The 24618-nt window shown below is 37.5% G+C and overlaps 1 protein-coding gene across 3 annotated transcripts in view; it reads left to right on the top strand.

Annotated features, from left to right (window-relative positions):
• LOC113968679 overlaps positions 1–24618 on the top strand; it is a 279507-nt gene that overhangs the window by 27370 nt on the left and 227519 nt on the right. For all 3 annotated transcript variants that reach the window (XR_003534592.1, XR_003534591.1, XM_027685454.1), the window contains exon 2: positions 1000–1064. Coding sequence is in view for 1 of the 3 variants with exons in the window: in XM_027685454.1 (XP_027541255.1) it covers positions 1000–1064 (65 nt within the window). In the remaining 2 variants the exon portion in view is untranslated. The remainder of the gene's footprint in view (positions 1–999; positions 1065–24618) is intronic.

Below are 24618 nucleotides of genomic sequence, written 5' to 3'. Positions count from 1 at the left end.
AACCCCCTTGGTCCTTTGTCTAGGAGAATAGCTACCATTGAAGGCCATGAGCAGGTTGCTATTAATATGACAGCCTGCTCTATCTCCCACTGTAATTTATAATGAAATACCTAATCTCCATTATTTTGATCCAAGCAGGCGATCCCATGAAAAAGTCTTTTCATCCAGTTCCCAATGGCAGTTACATGAGAAATGGCAAACCAATAATTTTTGTCAAGTTTTTTAAGCCAACAGAAATGCTTTTCCACTGCTACAGTTTCAAAAGGCACAGATAAAGCTCATTCACTGAGATGAATGAAAAAGCCATCTGGGGTTTTTCTTTTTGACTTCCTTTCCTTTTCTCCATCCTTGTAATCAAATTTGAGCAAAATCAAATGGGGCTTTCTATGAAAGTACCTTTTGTTGATCTGAACGAGCTGGTAATTTACAAAATACCCTTCCTTTGTGAGGAAGGCTAAAGAAAAAAAGAATCAGTAGCTTTTAAAGCTGGGCCTTGGTGGGACTCTAAATGCAGTGAAAGCAGTCTGTGTTGAGAGATTGAAATGCATTTCAAAGCCAGGCCTGAGTCAGGGTACAGGGAAGAAAAAACCTATGTGCATTTTATAAGAAGAAAAACCTGAATGGGAAGGGGAAAAGAGAGAGAGAGAGAGAGAGAGAGGAAAAAATCTGGATAATACATTAATCATTATTTTGGAAATTGTCTTCCTTACTGACACATACTGCGTAACTAGTGATTGAGAACTTGGATTTTTGTTCTATTATAGGCATCTCAACATTTGTCTGTGCTGCTTTAAAGTTTGAGAGGCAAGGATCCTTGAACACTGCTGGACTATGTTTTAAATGTGTATATATATTTTTTCAACTTTGCTTTTTGTGGTTCTTTTTCTTTTTTTTTTAACCTTGCCTGTGAAGTATTATGGGGAAAAATACTTGCAGGAAAGCTGAATTTGTTCTTTTTGGCATGCTAATGTTTATTTTTATTGTATTTCTGCTTACCAGATTTCCTAAGGGTAATTATTTCCCACTGACTAAGACCAAAGGACAGTGTGAACACCTAACAAATAGTAAGTTTATGCCTTGTTTCTGTTATTTGTATTTTATGATTAATGTAGAAAAGCTGAGAATGTTTGATTAACTGCAAATTCAGTATTTTAAGAATATTATACAGCTATATGAATCTATTAATGAGAAAAATTGATGTGGTTTCATGCTTATCATGTCTGTTACTTACTATAACAGTTTAGTGAGATACAGATAAGTGCATTGTCCTGTGTGGAAGATAATACAGCTTTTGAAATAAATACTAATTTACATGTCATATGCAAAGATGTGAGCAAGCCTAGCCCATATTTTAATCTTTTCATATTTACAGGCTTGCTTAGAATATAAAATGTTTCTCCCTTTCCACTTCTGTTTTGATTCAGGATATAAATGCATTTGAAAAGCAGGTTTCTGGTTGCACAATATGAAATATTACCGACAATTTTACAAAAATGTAGGCACTCATAGTGGAAACTCTGGGGTTTATTTTTATTTTTAAGAAATCTTCTTGTGGTATTTTTACCTTGGCTTGTGCTGTGTTCTGGTAGAGGGAGATGAATGTTACTGGCTAAGATCTTTTTATTGTTGCTAGTGAAGCACTAGTAAAACCACATTGGCTTTTAAATTTTTATTTGAAAGAGAAAGCTTGGAAATGATGTAGAACTATCAACTTTCAGTTATAAGTTAAGTGAAATGCTATGAGATATGATTTGTTTTGTGTTCCTTATGCATATGTGTGGACAGTGTCATGACACCCACTTAGAAACCATACTATAGGAAAACAGGCTGGGATAAGTCTTTTGCTTTTTAACATTACCAAAATTCCCAAGTCAACCTTATAAACTTTCAGTGTGGTTTCCCTTAATGATTATTTAACAAATAGCTTACAAGTATTTTCTTTGATGTAACCTGACATCTAATTGAAGTGGAGAATGACAAAAAAGTTACTTTTGTATCTGAATTAATTTTCCACTTCTAGTTCTTACCATCCTATTCGCTTTCAATTTCCTCCAGGATTTGTTTTCTCACATGGTTTTGAGCCATTTGCTGCCTCCTAATGACTGACTTATAAAACAGCAAACATGGAAAATTTCCAAAAAAACTTTTTTGGAACTGTCACTGCTGCGTATTTTGTGATGATCTACCGCTTTTCATATGTTTGTCACTGATGAGAAATTTGTGAATTTTTTATGACTGTGCTCTCTGATATTTTTAGCAGAACATCAAATTTTCTACCCTGTGAAATACAGTAAACAGTGCCTTAATGGGAAACTTTTCTAGCTCTGAGAATGGAAAGAAAGATACAAGTGGTTGACTTTGTTTGGATTGTGTCATTTAGATAACGTAAGAATCTGTGCTTTCATGGGCTTGCATACCAATGTCATATGGTGCTTATTTTGGTTAAATAATTTTCTCCTTCCCCTCCCCTGTTTAAAAACTGTAATTAACCTTTTTTTGTTTTGTTTTCTGTCCTTCCTCCTTTATACCTTCTTAAACTTTAAGATATAGTATTTATTAATGACTTTGTCAAATCTAACGGATTTTAATAGATTATTTAAGAAATGAAAAAATAACAAAGCAAGACAGCATCCTTCATGGTCTTATTCTTGTATCAGGGCTTGTCATCTCACTATGTGCTGTTCTTACTACAGTGCAGCACAAGCTCGCTCAGAAAATTTTAGGACCTAGCAAAATGTAAATATTATGAATTATATGGGACATAGACAACGTGGATTTTCTCTGTGTAATCCTTCCCCTCTCACGTGGGACCTTGTAAGCAGTACAAATGGCTTGAATTGAGATGAGAGTGTTGGATGGAGTTCTGACTTTGCCTCCCACTATTTACATGTATTTGTGGATAGTCTCTAAACTTTTCCCTCGATTGAGTTGCACTCAGTGACAGCACTCCCTTTGTGGTAGAATGTTTGTAAACCACTGTAAGGTTCTGAAACATGGTTTGGATCTTACAGGAGTATCTTCAGCTGTCCCTGATTTCAAGCTGCCGAGTTTTATGCTTAGAACTTTCAAGCTCAAGCACGTTTTGCATTAAACTATGATGAATTAGCATAATAAATTTCTAGCGGTATTTTTCTAAAATAAAGGTCCTCCATCATTTCAGTCACCTGTTGGGAAGGCCTTTTTGCAGGAGACACTCATAGCAACAAAATTCTGCTACTTTTTTGAGAATATATATAAATGTAATTGTAATTTATATGCATAATTATGTTAGTCTTTGATTTGAATCTTTGAGAGGAGTTTACAGTAGTGACACAATAAAATGGGGAAATGAAGTTGTCTAATAAGTTAACAAGTTTTTCCTCTGTTAGAGAACATAATCCAGCGAAACATAAACTGAACAAGGAAATTTAGACTATGACAGGTTAGCAACACCATGGGTGAGCTGTTGTATCTCTTGAAGCTACTGTTGAATATAAATCAATAATTCTAGTGCCTAAGGTTAAGATGTTTAATCAGGTGGTTTGGGTGTTTAATCAGACTGAGTTGGATTGGGATGGGAAAAGGTTGTCAATGGAATTTTCAGTGGCTTTTTCTTTTATTGTCTTAAACAGCAGGAGGTGGGGACAAAGGACAATAACTTCTGAGTCTCACATGCTCTCTAGGGTTCTGCATTGCCTGCAAGAAACACTTTTCTTTCCAGATAAATTCTTGTCACTGAACACTGAAGGAGTACTCAGCCTTAGTGAATATATATAGCAGATTATGGTGGAACGGGGTTCTCATAAAGGTAGTAAGAAAACGCAGATCTAGGCAGTCTCACAACTGGAAGGAGTCCCTTAAAGGAAAGCAAAAGGTGAAAAAGGCTACAGAAATATGTCAGAATTAGAATGAGTACAGAGTGTTAAAAAAGAGATAAGTGGGTGTTGTCGAGATAAGGAAAGGGCATTAACACTTCGATGTCCCTGGGTCCAGGCCTTTTCCTCAGGGTCCTTGCCACTGTTTAGATTGACTGTCCCAGGGCTGATTGCTGGGTTTAGTTGAAAGTGATGTCTGTGTTTTCACATTACCTTAAAAATGGTAATGATTTTTAAAGTTGATTTTTCTCACTATGTTGTTACCATTCAGTGTGGTGATCTTAAAAGAAATGGTGATCTTAAAAGAAATGGTGATCTGAAGCACTAATAAAGTGAGAGTTCCCACTGAGGCACTGATCAGCAGACCAGGATATGTCTGCAGTAGTGCTGGACAATCCCATTTCAGTTTTTTCTGGTGCCAGTGTTTAGTGACATCAAGTTGGTGGGCTGGGAGTGTTGTATCATTACTTTGGAAAGTGAAGTAACATGCACAGTGTTCTCTTTTAATCCATGAAGAATATTTTGTCTTCCCTGCCCAAATGGGAGAAAAAAGGTTCCAATGTTATTTTTGTAGTTTTGTTGGATGAGGAAGACATTTTTAAATTGATGATTTGTTGTTTACCTCTTATTTTGTTTATTATTCAAAGAGCATAAAATCTGTGGCACAACTGGGGCTACACGTTGTAGTCTTTTTATTTTCCTGGTTAATAAAGCAGACCTGGGAGACACTCAGAGGTGTATTTGTTACTTCAGCTTCTTCAAGGACTTCTGGCATACCAACAGCAACACGAAATTGTCCTCTTCTGACAATTTGTCCTTAGACTTAGAAAGCTGACAGATAAGGGCAGAACTACAGGAGAAAGATGTCTCATAACACTCTCTGAAAAAACTTGATCTGAAGTGGGGCTCAGAGGTAAAATTACTGTTTGCTGCAAAGCTCCTTGCTTCGACACAGCTAGACTGCTTTTTACCTGAGAGACCTCTACTGTGATCCCTTCTAACTGATTGGGGAAGTGAAAGCTGTGCATTCATTGACAGTATTTTAATGCTGAGAGATGTCCTTTTCAGCATCAAGTGCTTATAGCCCTTAAGATGGTATTTCTGATTTTAACTGTAGAGCATCCCTTCCTCCTTACTTAAAAATATTACCCCATGTAAAGTAGTTTTGTTGCGGTCAGTCTGTAAAAGGTGGAATATTTAGAACAGCCATGGAGAGCACTGTGTGCTTCACTGCATACCACTCATTCTTCCAGTGGGTGTCCTGCTGACAGGGATACCTCATGCTCCAGACAGAGCGGTCCCATTTCCTCTGCCATGATGTGCAGACAAGCCACAATGACACCTCTGCCCCTGCTGTCTTCTGAGCAGCCCAGGGTCTGGTCTGAAGTATTATGAACAAACATTTCCAAATGCTGACTCCCTGTTTTGAAAGAAAGTGGTTTGAATCAATTATCTAGAGTTGAGCTATGGTTAATTTTGTGTGGGGGTGAGTTATATGCTGAAAGATCCAACATGCTATTGCTTTATCACATCCATGTCACAAGGAAAGCCTGTGACATGACAGATTGCAATATCTCTGCCTGGTCAAGGAGGTTTTTGTGATGTAAATGACTTGTAGGTGTTGTTTCTTAGCCCTGTGTAGGAGGAGCCAGGCTTAAGAGAGGCAGCAGGGAAAGTCCATCCAAGTGGCTGGAGCTCCAGTAGCCTCTTAGGCAAATAAACTCCATAACTGTGCCTAAGACAGTGGAGCTCCTCTATGAAAGAGAGTGCACTTGGTGCTAAATTGCTGCCTTAATGCTCAGGATAGCTGTGGCTGGATTCTACTAATTCTACAGTTAGTTGCAGCTAATTATATAAATCTATATTTGGAGCCTGAGAGAAAGGGTATCTGTTAAAGTAAAGGGCAAGCACAAACTCTGGTGGTGTAAAGTCCTGTCTCTGTTTCTATGTCAGATAAGCCTTGTTAGACAAAAAAACACAACTAGATTTGAGATCATAGTATGCCACGTACATTATGTATTTTATGCACATTATATACTTTGTGTGCATTACTACATCTGAGATTCCTGTTTGCAATAATCTTTATGTAAGTATTTGTGGGTGGAATCGGATTGAAGTCATCAAAGGTCTAGACTAGGAATTTATAGGGGTGTTTCTTTTATTTTGAACTGAAGAATGTTATGATGTACCAGGAATGTCTCTCTTAGATGTTTTTAACTTTGTTCATTTTTTTTTGTATCCTTTTCTACTGTCTTCTCTTTCTTTCCAGCTGTGTACACCTGAGAGCTTTCTAGGCCACTGATGGATGACTTAGACATCTGTTTATATATGCAGTAAAGACCCAGTTTATATAAGCAGTAAAGACCCAGTTTTTGACTGGAGATTCTAGTTACTTCCATACTTTTTTATTTGTGAAAATAGAACAGTATTTTTATGTTAGCCTTGTGTATGTGTATAGAAATAATTGTACCATGAAAATAATATTTGACTGGCAACCTTAAAATCAAAGCTCCTATTTCAATTTAGAAGATTAAGGAAGGAGAGCTTCACGGGCAATAACAAACTAAAGACTTTTTATCAGGCTGATACAAGCCTTCTGTGTGTTGTGGAAATGTGCTAATTATAACATGGCACTATTTTCCTAACTTAACTTTGCAGATCCATGAGCTTAAGCTTGTACTGTCAGTAAAATACTTTTGAATCTAGTGGGAGGTGGTGCAGCTGTGTGAAGAGCTCTCGAAATATTTGTCCACTTCTGGGGCTTATGTTTGCTGTGTGATTAAGATCATTGCTGCTTGTTTTGTGGTTAGCAAGATGCTTGTTAAGAATTCTTATCATATTTTGTTTCAGAAATAAAAATTAATGGACTAAGAATATTAGACTAAGTTCGATCATGATTGCATTGTTGATAGATCTGACAGTGTATGATGGTATTTCTTGAGTTAGAAACATGAATGTGGTTGAATTTCACTGATATCTGCATTCAGAAAACATAAATGTCCTTGTGCAAAAAATACTCTTTTACAGTTTAAGGGAGTGAATCCTTGTGAGAGCTCTGTCTGTTCTGTCAGCTCTCGTGCTGTAACACCTCCTGTTTCCTATGCTTGAACATCCCTGTGAGATTTCTCTTGTAAAAGCTTTGTAGTGGAGCCTCTCTGGTGTCCATCAGAACTCACTGGTAGGTGTGACTTTTCTTGTGCATCCTGCTTCCAGTGCAGGTCAATTAGAAGCAGCAAATATGTGGGCAGCAAATATGGACTAGAGGGAAATTTGGAAATTGTTTTGTAGAACAGGTATGAAGATTACATAATATATGTAAAGTGTTATGGTGTTTGAGAGCAGGGAAAAATTAAGTGACAGAAACTGTTATCTAGAATTTTTTCCCCCGTGAAGTGCACATAGCAAGAGGCTGAGGTCTCATTTTGGTTTTGTATAAATTTCTGGAAGAATTTCAACTTTAAAATGTTGCAAAATCAAAGTTTGGGTTTTTTTTTTCAGTCAAATATATTTGTCTCCATTTATAGAAAAAGCATAGCCTGCATGTGCAAGAGAATATATGGGGGGATTGATAAGATACGAAAGTGGATGTAGGAAATTGTTGAATCAGTGTAAACCCTGAATGGCTTTGTAGCAGAGAGTGAAGTTAAAATGTATTTGGTTTAAAACAGAATATGCAACATCTTTTTTTGCTTGCTTTCAGGAACTTGCCGTGTAAATTCACCCTATTACAGATAAATGAAAGAGAGAAGTTATGAAATGAAAAGTAGCTGTAATACACAGATTGAATGTTTGGGTGGGAGTGAAAGTAGGAGTTACTGGGTTGGAACAGATTCCTTAAGACCTGTCACATCATACTATTAAAATAAAGAGTTAGACATAGTAATTTTAAAGGGATATTGTGTAAAAGTTGGGAGATATTAATGCAGTAAAATACATTGATGGATTCCAAACTTACAGTTGGTTATGCGTATTATACTTACATAATAACTGTAGATAGCAAATACTTCCTGTGTATGCTGGATTGCTTGTGAAGGGAAAGATTACAGTGTATTAGAAAACTTTGATTCCATCAGCTCTCTCTGTGTGTGTGATTTGCAATTTCATTAGGTGGCTCCTGTAATGGATTGATTTTTGATCAAATTTGTGATATAATCAAAGTCCATTAGAAAGGTCATATATGCTTTCATATTTTATATTCTTGGCAGCTGCATGCCTCATATGAGAAGGCCAAAAGATGGAGAAATTGCATCAGGTTCTTTTGTTCTGCCACAGACATCTTAACAGCCACTCACTTCATCTACTTGTTTTCCAATGATACCTAGTCTTATACTGGTAGTATTTTGATAATAAGTAAAATATTTTAAAAGTACTTACACACTATGGATAAGTGGATTCTATAAATCATCAAGATTTTTGATACAGCAGAATATAAAACTGTATAGTGCATTTCCACAGCCAGGCATCTTGTTTTAGATACGTTTGTTACTACCTGGTTCCCCACACTGTCTTGGCACCTCACTATCTATACCTATACTTGCAGTGCCCTGCCTTCCATTTTATTCTGGGGTCCTTGGATGTAGAAACTAGTTTGGTATTTTTTTTCTTAGGGTATCATGAAACGTCTGGGAAAAGTAATGAATTGAACTCAGCCTCCTAGCACTAAATTCTGATCCAGTCTTCCTTTGTCTTCCATGAAGAGCCCATCTCAGGCTCCCCCTGAGGTATTGGAAAGTCTCTGCTGACAGTACAATTTGGGGTCAGTAATTTCTTGTATGTTGCAAAAGAAGTAAAGAATTGGGAAGAAACAGGAAGCCTGGATTTTCTGGTATATCATTAAGGTGGTGCAATATGCATTGAAAAGTATATCTGAATTTTAAAGCAGTATCTCTTGCTTGTTCTTCCATTTGTTCACTGTTTTACAAACTGTATCAAGGAAAAAACCTGCTTTAAAAATCCTTTTTTTAAGAAAAGAAGAAGAGAGATGCTTTTTAAATGAATGTGAAGGTTATGATATATATTTAACAAAGCTTGGGAACTTGGAAGTGTAGACAGCCATTGTCTTGTCTTAACCCAGAGGTGTGAGTAAAGGATACAGTGTCAGATGTAACTTTCAATTTTCCTGGCTTCTGTCACTTCACGTCACAACCTTAGCATTAGTAATATACATTTTTTTTGTTGAAGAACAATAGCTAAAAATGTATTTTGACTAGTAAAATTAAGAAGATGACACGTAAATCATAGAAGTTCACTGTGCAATAGTAATGTGTGTCATTTTTTTGGTACAAGTATAATTCTGAGTACATGGTAACTACTATCTATAGCTACAGAAATATCACCACCTCCTGCCTTTTGGCAAGAAACTGTATTTTAAGTTTTATATATAGATTTCACAATGACAGAGAGGGAAAAACTTTTAGCTGAGCATTATACTTTACTGCAGAGCAAGAACTAAATATAGTCACCGTGTCATCACAGCAAGGTTGCTTTTTGGCAAAAAAGCACAAACTAAAACAGAAGAGATGTACATTACTGCTGTTACACAGTCATTAGAGATAAATGAAGATGGATACAGAAACAACTGATCACAGGAGATCCTGTAATGGGTGAAAACAATTGAACCTGAGCAATGTCATTTCAACCAGTAGGACCTGTTTTGTTAACTGTCAAGTTCTTCTCATTAATCTCATTTTAATTGAGGTTGGAGCAAGCTCTGAGATTTCAGACTGTGAGACCAATGCACACTCTAATCATAACTAGCCAAAAGAGTGCTTTTGGCTACTTCTTCCTTGAGTGTAGCAGCTCTTCAGGCCTGTTGATAAGACTCCTATACTTCCCCCTAAGGATTTAGGAACTGAATCCATTTGCAAAGGAAGGAGAGAGCAGAAGAAATGTAGTAGTTCAGGATGGCTGCTCCATTCTTCAGGTCTATGCTAGTCTCTGTCCTTTCTGTCTTCTCTGTCTCCCTTTGAGTATCAAGAGGAGGAAGAGTCTTGAGGACTGAAACCACAGTTTCCATACAGCTCCAGGAGGGACAAATATGAATATGGGAAAAACGATGTAATTCTGGGGGCTGGGTGAAGGTGGGTAATAGGGAAAGGGGAGAAATTGAGCTGTTTCTGGGCAGGAAGAATGACAGGCATTATTGAATATAGGATTTAGAATGGTTTTTTGGACTCTAAGCCCCAAATAGCCTGCAAGTGCAGGTCACTTGGGAGCTTGTGCAGAGCTCAGTTCAAGCAGGAGAACTGGACAGTGTCAATTATGTGTTTTCTTACAAAAGCATTGCTACTTGGCAAAAGCAAGAATAACCCATTATAACCTGGATTTTTATTTGAGTTTTTGTTTGTTTGTTTGTTTGTTTGTTTAATTTGTGGGCCAGTTGAACTACCATATAGAACAACTGAGTCAAGTCCTGGAAGTCAATTTTGTTCCTATTAGGATTCAGTCAGGGAGTAAACTCTCACTGTGAGATTCAGGAACTGATCTGCCCCTCCCAAGCCAGGGCTTTCCCCTTGCATGGAAAGAATCCCATTTGCTGAATCATGATGTGTTGCAAAATAGGGCAATTTAAATTTCAAAGGGTTGTACTGACAGCTAGAATATTACGAGGTGATTATAGACCCTTCATCTGGCATATTAGAGGGTAAATCTCCTCAAACAAATAGTGAGTACTTTTACGAAATCTGGACAGGGCTCTAAGGGTGGAAATACTGCAAAAAGGAGCATTACCACCTCTAGCACCATCTTGTGTTTTCCCTTAAAATGAAAGTGGAGAAGGGTCTTGAACTCCATCACGAAGTACAGCGACTGTCCTGTAGGTTTGTTAGTCACTCTCTGAACATGCCATTGACTAGCATGGGGATTTAAGCAGAAAGTTATTTAGGCAGGATCCTTATTAGGCCCACTGTGGAATAAGTAAAGATCTCCTGCCCTGATTTGACTTGTGAGGAATAAGGGTTGATTTGCCAAGCTCGGGGAAAAAATGCTGACAACTCTTCTGCAGGTTTTAATTGTATGACATTTAAATTACATGTAATCCCTCTCTGAGATTTGGTCCTTTTGTGGATCTGAACCATAGTACTTGGTTGTGGTGTGGTTTTGTTTGGGGTTTTATTGTTGTTGTTTGGTTTCATTCACCAAGACTCAAATTCACAAAAATATTTGCATGCTTAACTCTCATTTTCATAAATATATAATTAACTTTGTAGATCCGGTCCTAAGAGCCTGATCCTGTAAGAATCATGACATATCATAGCACTGATGCTGAAGCCAGTGGAGTCTTCATGTGTGGAGTAGAATAAGGTCACATACAATGTAGATAGTCTGTCCTGTACGTGAGATCAGGAATCACCATGGTTACTTATCCGGTATTTGGCGTGCGCTCTCTTGTGCTCTCTCTCTCTCTTTCTTTTTATTTATTTATTTATTTATTTACATTTTTGTATTACACAGAAAGCAGATACTAAATCTGCAGTGTAAAACAATTTTCTTTCTGAAACAGTGGCAGGAGTCTTTTGAATGTTTGTTGCTTTGCAGCAGTGATGTGACCATCAGGGTCAGGGAGCAGTGGCTGATGCCGTGAGCTGGATCTGCTGCTGGTCAGCCAGAGTGTGGGTCTTGGCCTGGACATCCCTGCTTGTCAAAGGAGAATCATCTGCTTTATAAATATAAAATAGTTATAGTCTGCATCACCATTTCTGTCCTATTATGGGATTGTACATTTCCTACAACAGTGGCAGCTCTCTGGAGGTTAAGTTTTGCACAACTGCAGGTAGGAGTTTCTATTTAGTACTTGAGAAGAGAGTCTTTCAGGAGTGATTTGGTGGTCCTATTTATAAGCCACTTGTCCTGGTGTCTGCCACTTAGCATTTCAGTACTTTTAGTGCTGCTGAATGGTAAAGTATTAGCAGTGTAATCCAACTCTACAAATATATTTATATATATAATTTTAGGACTAAACGTTAAAGAATCAACTTGAGATTTTTTTTCAAGTAGAATAAATATCCTTGTTCATCAAATATATTCTCCTGTTTCTTGATCATGTCACAGTGGCAATGAGGGGTGAGCAAACAGCCATGTGAGCTTGTCATTATGTAGAGGAGATTAGGTTACCAGTAGGTCAAATAATATTTTAGTTTCTAATTTCTGTTTTTAAACACCAAAGCACTCACGTGAATCTGTGAAAAGTTAGGCACCAAATTAAGAGTTGAACTGCCTTTGTGTGTATGGAAAATAGAGCTGTTTCAAGCATTTCTGAGGGTGTAGATGATAAACGCTGCTTTTCTAGTGGCATCTGAGCTTAGTTTGGTGATATGTGGTTGTTCTTGACACGTGGGATTGTGGATGACCTTGCTTTTCTTGACTATAGCCTTGAGGGATAGGCTGATACTGTGGTGTATTTTGGGAATTATTCTACCCTGCATACAAATAGATACACTACTGCTACTGTGCTGTCCTAGTCTACTTAGCTTTCTTACTTGCTGCAGTTAAAATATTCATTTATACTACTGCATTTATAATGTAGGCTTACCAGTTAAAAAAAAAAAAAAGAAAAGGAAGCCAAGATACTGTAACAAGCTAAAAGGAAAGTTAGTGGGAGGAAAGTTGTTCAGCTGAAAAATAGAAGCTGCTTTTTCTTTTCCCCCAGTGCTTTGGAGCAGATTTTGAGCAGTGCTTGTTAAGGAAAGAGGATAGTCATGTAAAATAGAAGGTAGGATTTTTAATAAGGAAAGTAATGATGGAAAACAACCAATAGGAATATGGGCAGGTAAAGAATAATTAGAGATCATCTTTAAATAGCATAAGAGTAAGAATTTTTTGCTCTGTTCACATCATTCTGTGTTGTGCCTTTTGCTGGGATTTTACACATTAGGATTGCCACGTATTGCTTAGTATTGTTAATACGCAAAATCCTGGCAAAAGGTTGACATTGTAATGGCTCTAAAGGACCCATTTCAATGTAAATCCTAAGGGTCTATCAATGTGCAGGGGATTTATGTGGGTGAGTCCCATTAATGGTAATGGGACTTATGTGCGTAAATCTCTTCTGCATTGATGGAAAAATAGACTCCTTAGTATGCAAAGTCTCATTTGAAATCAAAGAGCATTTGCATGAGATCCATACATAGCAAGGAACTCCGTGTGTTAAAAACAGTGTGAAAGGAACATAATACACCTTAACTTCTTCAGTGGATAAATACTAGTGTAAAAAGAATATTTTGATATTATGTATTTTATTTTTAAAATCTGCAACAATATTTACATCCAATGATTAGAAACCGAAATAATTGTCTTTTTATTACTGTGGACGATTGCTTTTTACATGGAGTGTAGTTGAACAAAATAATTATGTATCGTTGCGGAAATTTTGTGCTGAGCTTATGTCCCAACTTCTTGCATGAAATATTTAATTTCGGATGACTTGGAGCGTAAGCAGAACCAAGATTTACCCTGGAACTGAGAGGTGTCTCCAGTGGCTGCCACCAAGTGTCGCTGTTGGCAAGAGCAAAGTTAAGTCGCGTCCGGCGCAGCTCGGGGAGAGTTAAAATATTTTGGAGGAGGGAATGTACTTCTTTAATCTCCTCCTTGTAATACACAGGTGTTTGTTTTGTTAAGCTGTTTAATATATATCGCTCACCTTAGGGAGGCTCAAATGGATGTGACTGTGTTGCAACAAAATGATGTTATTGCTTGGAGAATGTCTGAAATGTTGATGGCCTACTTTAGTCTTTACTATCTAGCATCCAGATTTGCAGTATTATTTTAAAAGCTAACTCTGAGCAAAAACAGTTTAATTATTTTGCTATTTCTGTGGTTTTGAAGTGGGTGAAGGAGAAGATGAACTTGATTTTGCTGATGCAGGCAAGAAGTGCAGAATGGTTTGTTGTGGTGGTTTTTTTTAATCAGAAAAGGAGGAGCCTGGATGTAGGTAGCAATTTAAGGAGAGAGTTTTGAGTATGTGTGGCTGTGCAAGATTTCATCTGCCTACAAGAGGAAAAGCTATTTTATGTCTCCTGTAGTACCTCAGCTCAGGAATTGATATCAGTTCTTCCAGTGAGACTTCTCTCAGATGGAGGGGCCCTCTAAGGAGAGAGATCAGAGTCGAATGTCTTTCAACATTAAGGATATCTGCTTTTTGTGTTCAGGATGAATTAATAATTTACCACTATAGATATAAAACTGTAGAATATAGGTGTTTTCCATTATTTTTATACAAACAGTATTAGTCTTGCAACCCTTATCCTGTGCGTACTGGACAATCAAGAGTAGCATTAGGAGTGCAGCTTTAAATAAGCTTTAACAAGCATTCCAGAGTGTAAGGAACTTCTCCAAAATTCCTTTCTTTTTGGTGGGCAGAATAAAAGTGGTTTGTTGTTTATACCAGAAACATATTTTTATTTATAACACTTTTGTTTATTTAGAGAGGGTGGTGTGTGAATGGCACAGGTGAAAGCAATTTGTCCAGTTTTTCAACGAGTTGATGTTTCTGAGTGCATTGACTGTTGTCTTTCCACTTCTAAGTAGCATAAAATATGAAATTATGAATCCTGATTATGGAGTTCCTAAAGGATGTTTTATATATGATGGACCAGGTTCTTACTGAGAATGATGACACCTAGGATAAAGCCAGATTACTTTTCTTTACTTTTTTTTTTTCCCAGTTGTTTTATACTGGATAGTATCTCACTGCTTTTCTTCCAACTGGGAAGCCTGAAATCCAATGACCATAAGACAGTGGGTTATGTCCCTGATATAAATATATCACACTAGGGGTAGTCACATTAAGAATTAGTCTGTATTCCTGTGTGTCTTTGAAGGAAAACTTTCCTGCTCCTGTTTTTATGAGCAGGTGATTTAAATGAAAGAGCTCCAGCTGTCAGATGGAAGGGGAAAGCAGCATTCCTGATTGTAGCACCTGACTGCACAGGTAAATTGCAGCAAAGACCCAGGTATCAGCTGGGTATTGTTCACCCAGCAGTGATTAGCAAACCTCAGCAGGGAAGAATACAGTTTAAAAGCAAGCAGCCTTCACAGGTAAACTGTCAAAGGATGTAGAGAAAATATGTCCTGAAGCTTTTCAGCTAAATTAGTCAAGAGTATTCTGAGAAGGAGGAATGGGAGAAGGAGCGGTGCTTTGTCTCTGAAGGGAGTTACAAACCTCAGGAGCTGAGGTGAAGGAGCTGCTTGTGCTGGCTGCTCTCAGTGGAGTGTCTGTGGGGTGATGTCCCCCTGCTCTTGGGAACAGCAGCTTGGCCTTGCTGGAGCCAAGCTCTGCCTCTGTCCCTGTGCGAAGTGTGGTTGTCCTGGTAGCTGCACCTCCAGTGGCAGCATTTGGGTAATGTAGCTGATGCTTTCTTCTTTTTTAATACCTATAACACCAATGAGCTTCTTAAGGTAACTTTAAGACTAAAAGACAGAGGCTCTATTAAAGAGCAGTTGTTGTAGAAATAGGTTTCCTATAATAGCAGTCCGTACGTAGCCCAAATGGATATCTCAGTACCTGTGAACTCAGTAATGGTGCACAATAGCATGACTAAATATTTGTGTGGTTATAGAATGTCAGAAAAAAATTAGGATGTTTCAGAATCTGTTATTCTCATAACTTTAGGTTAACAGCAAGTGTTTTTTTAAAAAAAGAACAGATTATTTAAAATGGGCAAGACGTGAAATAACTTTCCATCTTCTGAAGTCATGAACAATTGTGTGTATCATAGTTGCTACACCTGTGGCTAAGTGTGTGTTCAGTGAATGCAGCTTTAACAATCTGTTCGTACAGTGCTAAGTTTACAAGCTAAGTTGTTTCCTACAAGGTGATCTTGACACTAAGATGGGTTATGATACCAAATGTAAAAGAAATGAATCACACAAAAGCTTTTCATTTGTAATAAGTGCACTTGAAGGAACCTGCAGGTTGCATCTAAAAAGGCACAGCTTCTTGGATTCTACAAATGATCAGTATTAACTTAGTTAATTTTAGTGAGTTTTAAGACTCAGTAAAGTTTTACTTGCACAAATCATAATGAGACTGATTCTTTTAATCCTTGCAGGATCTCATCCTGGACAAATTTGGATACATGTACCGTTTATATGGGGAAACAGAGTACCACGTTCTTTTTGTGTGTTTTGTTTTGTCTCCTTCCTAAATACTTACTTTTTATTTACCCCTATTAGAAGTTTAGGACATGTTTTAAACTCAGGTTTTTAACTCTCCTGTTCTTTCTTTCTTGAATATTTTATTCTTTGTGTTATTAATGTCAATTTTACAATCAAGATCTGTAACTCGGGGGAGGAGCTGAAGGCAGGGAGTGGAGTGGTGTTCTGCTTTGCAGGTTTGGCAACAAGATGTGTTTTGAACAAGGATTTCAGCAATGAAGTCCTTGGAGAACTTTCCATTGTGCTTTTTGCTATTTATTTTGCCTTAAGAACTCAAATGGTGTTGTGTTCAGAAAAGCCGTGTTTGTAGGTACAGAATATAGAAAAAAAATATATATATATAAAAGAAATTTTCTAGTGCTGGTTTTAGTGTATTCTGGAATACACTAATTCTGTGTAACTCTAACCAGGAAAAATGTCATCTTTGGAAGCAGACTTGGCCCTGAACCCATTCTGGAAATGTGATAATGGGCCTAAGAAATCTAGACTTTGTGGTGATTCAAAAGCAGACACAATGTAGAAAACAGTGAGATATGTCTGGGTCAATCAGCATGGAAACTAGAAGTGTGATGATGAAGGGAAAAAGGGAATCTCTAAATGTGATGATTGTGATTTTTGTGGTCCAGGTTTTAACCGATGTTCCCTGCAGTCAGTAATAGAATTGTGTCTTCAGGTGCCTGAGTTTGGCCTTCCAGGAAGTTGCTGCAGTCAGACAGGAGTAAGAAATGAGGAAATTTTTTTCTTCTTAAAAACAGTGCAAACTGTTAAGAAATTTAGTAGTTCTTGTTCAAAGACTGTTAAAACCCACTTGAAATAACATGACAATCTCATCTTTACAGCGATAGTAGTTTGCTAATTAGCTGAGCTACCAAAATACCGAGATTCTGGTTAAAATGGCTCTGAGTAGGAGGTGATAATGATGCGCTGCCTGTTTTACAACACATTATATGCAGTGCACGTTAACTCCAGCAACGAGAAGAATCACAGATGTGTGCTTAAAAAGAAGAGATGTGTTGTTATGGGGGAAAAAAAAAATCAATGATAAGAAGCATCACTTTGATTTTTATCCGAGTGCTGAAGTCTGTAAATTCAGGTTAATTTCATTTCCTTGTGTTTACAAGGTAGCCCTGGACTGCACTGGGTATTGGTTAGTGCAGATACTGAAAATAACTTGAGAGTGGCCATTACTCCCATGACTGGAGGGCAATGAACCCTGTGGTGCTCGCCTTAGGCAGGTAAAGCCTTGCTGGGCTTACATGAGCAACAGCTGCAGATCTGCCATTTGTGCTTGTCATGCAAGAAATGACCATCCTGTTCCTGCTATTTTTGTAAAACCAGAGTTCATGCATGAACATATTTTATTTCCTCCAGAGCTGTGAGGGGTTTTGGTTTGTTTGGGTTTTTTCTGTCCTTGAGGAACTGGAGATATGCATTTTAAAAGAGCTTGTAGGAAGGAGACAGAAGCCCAAAGGGACTTTTTAAAAGTTTGATATTCCCTTTCCGTTCATCCATCTTTTTATTTCCTCTGTGTTTTCTTTCAGAGCATAGTTATTTAATGAGACCTAGTAGACTTGATCTTACAAGTCCTAGGTCAAATTTGTTGAGAAATACAGGAGAGAATTCTCAAGCTCTTTTCTCTCATGTAGCCTCAACACTGGTGTCCATTGTGCTAAGCAGTAGGGACTTGTTTGGGGGCTCATTCTGGGGAGTCTTTTTGGAGGTTTAGGAGTTTGTCTGGGGAGCTCCTGTTCTTCTGGGAACCCAAGTCTTAAGTCTTATGACTGAGAATTGAATGGGATTTTAAATTTCAAATTTGTCTTAGTAGATGACCCATAAAGATAATGTCTTAGTCTAGGAAGAGATCAAATAATTCTGTGTGAATAGCTGTAAGTAAAGCTTTTTTGCTGTCATGGTGAGTATTACAATTTTAGGGTAATGGAAGGAGTAGCTAGTGTTGTTGTATCCATCTCTTTTTAAGGGCTAAGTAATACCGAAACAAAGGATGTTAAATTTTATTTTCCAGATATTTTCTGGCACTTGGGAATTGCCAAACAATACAACTTCTTTGCCTCTTTCCTGTTTTTTAGCTGTTCATTACATTGGCACTTAAAATTTTTCTATCTTTTAAAAGCAAATTTACTATCTGAAAAGTAAGCAGTACATTGGACAATTACTCCTTCATTTTCTGGATTAAATTGCCAAAGAGGGAGGACCTTGGCAGGAAGGAGTCTGCTCTAGCTACCCTTTGGGTGCCTCAGTTACTTTGGAATTTTGTTTCTTGATTGAGGTAATAAAAATGGATTTTAATTTTTTCAAATGTCTGTATGCCTTTGATATTCCACAGGAAAATACTTTAAATAAGCTAGAAAATAGTTGCTATCCCTGTAGTTTCAGATGTTCCTGCTTACTGAGCCTGGTCACTGGATGTATGACAGGTAAAGAGCTCACAGAATGAGGTCCTTAATTAGAGGAAGACATTGCTGTCTATGCTCAAGAGTAAGGTATAAGACTGCACCATACAGTTACTTTAAACTTAACAATATTGCTTTGACTATGAGTCCCTTTCAACAGGCAAAATGTTCTGTAAGGAAAAGCACAATATAGTTAATTTTATGCCTGTATCTGTACTGTATATAATTGAATAACCAAAGGTATGTGGTGCAATAAGGTGATGCCAACACTCAGGTAGTGCATTAGAGCTGTGAGAGATTAGTGACATCAGTGGTATTTTCATTATTTCCTTTTGTTTACATAACCTACATGTTCTCTACAAGCATAGCTCCAAAACAACAGTAATTTTTAAATTACAGACATGTCTGAAATTCGTTATGTTGTAAAGGTATATTCCCAAGGATGACTAATGTGCTTAGAGGATTGTGTGTAATGATTGCTTGGCATTCTATGGATTTGATCCAGAGAGAGGGTAAGATCCTCCTACAATTTTCTGAGCACCCTAATGTATCAGCTAGAGACACCAGCAGTTACATTCCTGGCGTGTGTTCTGCAGGATACTATATGTGTGTGCTTAAATAATGTCATTCTTGAAGATACTATCAGAAGAATGGGTGGAATGTAAATTATGAGTAGCAAAATATATGTGTGGTGACCTTAGTTTTGCTAGTAGGAAGGACCACCTTTCTTTCAAGAAACACTTGAGAACTGTGTGTATTTGCCCAAGAATACTTTAGACTTCCCCATGTACATTGGGGTGGGGGTAGGAAATATCCATGGGAAGCCAGGAATTAGATCTCTTATAAATTAAGGACATGTGGTGAGCTGGTGCACCAGTCATACCTCAAAGGAACACAAGCAACTAACTTGAGCAGCCCCTTCTGGTGTGTGAACCTCAGGTTTTATGGATTTTTTTTTTTTTAAATTCTCCATTCAAAATGCCTAAGAGGCTTCGAATTAATCTTCTCAGATTTATATGAGTAATTTTTAAATGGTGTTAGATTTCTTTGTTTTGTTTTTGTAAGTTAGCGAGTTTGATTTATTTTGAGAAAGTGTTTGCAGTCATAATTAAGAGAGATAGTGAGCTTAGTGTTAATTACACAAATTGATGTGAATATCTGATTGAGTCCTGAGAGGGTTAGATTTTTTCCAGCTGTGAGAGAGATGACATTAAAAGATGGATAATTTGTAAGTTAACTGCATGAGTTAAAGGAATTTGCAATAAAAATATGAATATATTTCTAAACTTTAATAGCAAAATGTTTTATGATCTTGGATGGTTTTAATACACTAGCAGTGTGATGGAGAAACTAAACTGTAAGTCTATGGTAGAGAGAGGGCAAGACCTTCCTCTTCTGTGGGAAATACTGATTTTTCTTTTTACAAGAGTGAAGAAGATCTGACTATTTTTCTGTGTTCAGTAAAATCCTAGAAAATTCACAGCTTTTGCTTCAGCTTGTTTTGGGGAAGAACAGGGAGAAAGGGTTTAGAAGTAGTAACTTCTGAGACATGTAAGGTTGATTAATCGCCTGTTGTCAACTGATGCTCACTAGGAAGTTTCTTAATAATTTTTTTCATTTGCAGAATAATTTTCAGTGCAATTCAGTTCAAGACCGAGTCTGAAGTTGACCTTGCGTTGGGGAAAGTAAGGGTTGGGCCAGATGACTTCCAAAGGTTTCCTGCAACATAATTTATTCTATGATTACAGTTTTAAGTCTATGTTTGGAGCCAGTATACTAGAAGGCACCTCTGGCACTGGGTTCTGAAAAAAGCTGTAGTATCCTGATATTTATGGAAAACTTTTTATATGAGGCGTTGATCCTGAGGCCCCTTTCCATAAATTTTCTGTGGTTTTTATTTTAGTGGTCTTGATTATTTATTTTTTAATAGTTAATAAGAAGAAACAATTAGGCTGCTCTATTTAGATCTAATTTTTTTATGAAGGTACAGGATTTGCATGTGCTGATGTGTAATTTCAGGAAACCAGGAACAAAGAGGGGTTTTCTTCATTTCCTCCAAACAGCTGCATTGTATGACTATAACAAACTCCCTATGAAAGGTAAACTGAAACATTTTTACTGAGTTGGACATATATCACTTTGTACCAATGGATTTGAGATACCTCACTGAATTGTCATCTTCCCTTTCCTGAGTGCTGGACCTGGAATCACGATAATTGCCCCAGAGATCGCTTGTGTTGCAAGATTTCTCTCCTGTTGTGATTGATGTGTTCTCTAAAGTGGATTGAGCACTAAAGGTGCCAATCCCAATGGCACCTGTTCAGATTTCAGCCTTCCTGGCATGCCACTCATGTACAGCATGAAGGATGTCCCTGTACCTGAGAAGATAGAGTATGGTGATTAGTATAAGAACTTAGATGCAAAATGTGATGCTGTTATGGTTTGATCAGTTTTGCTGTGAGGTTTTTATTTATTTATTTATTCTTTTCTGACAGTTCTCTTTGTAGCAAACAGAGTTTTCTGCCTGGAAAGGCAGTTGTCTCCCAGGCATTTGCCATGAGGAGGGCTGTTTCCAGAACAACAGCGGTACACTGCAGCCTCTTAAATTACATCAGAGATGCATAAGTTTCCTGTCCCTAACATTTGTTTTTGTAGGGGGGAGATGGCATAGGTAGGAGTAGGTATAGAGCACCAAGAACTCTCTTGAGAGTTTATTGTACTCTACGTTGGTAGAATCCTCTGTGTAACAGCAGAGGTGACAGTTCTGTATTTCAGACAAGGCCTCAGTTGGAATAACTTCACAGAGCCCCCCTGGGTTTTATTTCTGTTTGAAAAAAACTGAGTCTGGTATTACAGTATATCTTACTTTTCAGCTACTTCTGCTACTTAGAGTTTTAAATTGTTTATTTTATTCTCCTTCTCCTATTGAGATATTTGGAAAGAAAAATTACAAGAGAAATGCTGGTTTTCATGTTGCAGGAAGGTGTTTTTCAAGTTGCTTGGAAATTTCCAGAATTATAATTTTGAGAATCTAAAGATAAAGGAAAACATACTTCCTTCTCATAAGAAAGACTGTCTTCATTTAATTTTTTAAAATTGCTTTCTCTGTTAATAGCTATGTTGCTACATTAGCTGGTGATCTATTAAGTGTGACTCAGACAGGTAAATAATAAAAAAAGTTGAAAGACTTGAAAAAGTCATAAAGGTCTCTTGGAGTATAATGAATTCTATGACAAGATTAATGTTTTATAAAAACAGTAGAAATCACCTGTATATTTACTGCCATACATCATTAATAAAGTCAATGCTGATGCTGCGTATACATGCCTGTATTAAATATTTTATAGTGTGTATTCTTGGATTTATAGAAATTTTAAATTTAATGTTACAACAGTAAATCTATGTTTGGAGAAGAACCTAAGAAGAATCAAAGTACTACAATGAAAATATCTAGTATTTCAGTTAATTCAAAATAAATGGGGAAATTAAATTTAAATATTTTTAAAGAGTCCTTGAATGGTTTGTTGATTAGAAACTAATGTAACTCCTTGTCTAAGATAAAACACCAAACAGGCAGCAGCTGCTGGTAATTGGTGCAAGTAATTGTAGAGCCAATAAGTTGAAGAAGTGCTTATTAAAAGAAACTGCCTTCCTATCTGCTCGTAAGTTCAATTGAGTAATGCACTCTACATGTGGTCTGACGGTACGTAAATTATACACCTGATTTAAAAACACTCCATCCACAAGAGCTCCTGTTTTGCTCATCCATAAAATTTTTACTTTCTTTATTACTAACTACTTGCAGCAGCATATGGCATAATATCTATCAAATTAGGCTTTGAGGACATCTTAGACTGGCACCCTGCTGACTTGAATCATGTGCTTAATGCATATTGCAGTGTTTTTAACCCGTTGAGTGCCCCCAGGAAAGGCTCTGTGCTCTTACAGCAGGAATGCCCATGTGTCCTCACAGGCACAGCCTGCACACCCTGCTGATCCACTGGCATTCCACTGACAGTGATGGATTGGCCTTGAAATGACTGTTGCACAGACATCATTTAAAGCTCATTCTAAAGAAACTTTGGGGCTACAACTTCTTCATTTGGACCTGATAAAAAAATAGGTGGATTTGAAAAGAAGAGTTGTAATTAAAAATTAAGAAATTTTTGATTTTAAAATTGAAATTAAGCCATGCTAATCCTTCAGGACATTAGTTTGAGTGCAGATTTTTCTGAAAAAAATCCATTAATATGATGCAATCATCTTCTGGTAGAAGTTATTTGAGGTGATATGGTGCACCCATCATAAAGGTGAGTTTCTGGTCACATAAATAAACTTCTTTTGGTCTGCTTCTGAAAAAAAAAATCTATTTCCTCACAACTCCAAATTTTGTCTTCAACTTAAAGCAAAACATTTACAGTAATCTTTTTCATCAAAAATGCTGTAAGAAATCCAGCTGTCTATAGGCTGGAAAATGTTTTGTTGTACCTTTAACAAGTCATGTACTGTGGGTAAAACCTGAGGAAAAACTACTGTAGATGTCCACTAAACTGAAAATTAAATGTTGGGGGAGAGAGGGAGTAAAAGCATCTGGTTCAACTGTCCCAGAAAAGTCATTTGGATGATTTCATTGTGGGCTTTGTGAAAGCTTTCAGAGCGTTCTTTGGGAACAGTTTATAGTCTGAATACTGCTTTCCTTAGCTTCTTGACAGCAATTTTTAATGGAAGAATTTTATTGGAACTGATTAAGAGGTTAAGTGTTTTATTTTTAAACTGAATTAAACTTACACTTAAAGTTACTGCTTTAGCCCCAAGGCTAACTGGGCAGTGTGATTTACTCTAGTTCTCTATCTGTTGTGATTTTCTTGAGTACATTTGAACAAGATTTGTGCTGCAAAGTTCTGCTGCTGAGGTTGGTTTACAGTCAGAAAATGACTGCTGATGGATGTGGTGTACTGCAAAAGCTGAAGTCCTGGGAAAAGGGTCCCCTGCCATGTAGCCAACAGTGTTCCAGGAGTCAGCTGAATCCATGAGCTCCTTGTGTCATTGCAGATGCATCTCGATGGGAGGGCTTCACCAGCTGACTCACTTGGCCTTGCTGGTCTGGCCAGGCAGCAGTTCCAGGGCAGCATAAGCCTGTTAAAAATGCTTATCTGCACAGATAACTAGTATGGCAAACAGCTAGCTAAAGAAATCTGAGGATGTTCATAAAAATAAGTAATATTGATATCTATTGGGGACCCCTGGTGGCCTAGTGGTTAGCATGCGGGACTCTCACCGCTGCGACCCAGGTTCGAATCCCAGTCCCCCGGGCAGATGGAGCCCGTTAGCCCTGTGAGGCCATCCATCTATGAGAAGGTCACTCTAAACAAACCTACGTCCTGAGGACCTCACTGCCATTGTCCAAGCTTGCTTGGCCCCGGCAGATGAACCTTAGGATTAAAGGGTGGGCTCAGTTCAGCGCAGGCTGTGTCTCACCTAAAAAATCCATTGCGCAGGCTGGAAAGGTAAAAGACCTTTCCCCAAATCTTCATTCACGAAGACTGGCCATTATTGATATCTATCAGTAATGGTAAAAGTACTGGCTAATTCCTACCTACAGAGGCATGGGTTTAGTTGAAATGTAGACTGAAAAAGGGGTTTTGAAACCACAAGCCCTTCTGGTAAACTTTTTGCTTTGAACCTGGCTTCTTTTGGCATCTTTTGATGTCCTAAGTTGCAGACAAATGCTTGACCCATAACCTGGACCCTCCAGCCTCTGGAAGTGCAATCTGCTTGGTTTGCTGACCTTTTGCCATGACTTAGTGGAATGGAACTTCTGTGTGCTGTTGACAGTGGTTGAAAGTTAGTGAATATCAAGAAAGCTGAGTTATTTCCTTTCAGTCTCTAACTTCAGGTGGGAGGAAATAGGCTCCCTGGCACTTAGACCTGAATCTCAGCTTTCTTGATTGCAGAGGAAAAAGTGAATGTTAAAGGATCAAAACAGGCACTATAATTATTGTATTTGATATAAAATCACTATATTCTTTATTACTGAGGAGGTGACAAAGAAAGGCAAGTTAGCTTTTAAAAAAAATCTCATACTTTTGAAGCTTCCCAACCTGTTGCCAGCAGGTTGGAAGAGAGATTTTTAACTAAGAGTGATGACTGTAATCCTTTCAACAACTCTAATAAATACTGTGTCTATAAAAGGTGGTTTT

Source organism: Neopelma chrysocephalum, unplaced genomic scaffold (genome assembly GCF_003984885.1).
Source record: "Neopelma chrysocephalum unplaced genomic scaffold, ASM398488v2 Primary Assembly neopelma1_69, whole genome shotgun sequence".
In the NCBI taxonomy this organism is placed as follows: Eukaryota; Metazoa; Chordata; class Aves; order Passeriformes; family Pipridae; genus Neopelma; species Neopelma chrysocephalum.
This window is presented reverse-complemented; position numbering and strand designations above follow the sequence as displayed.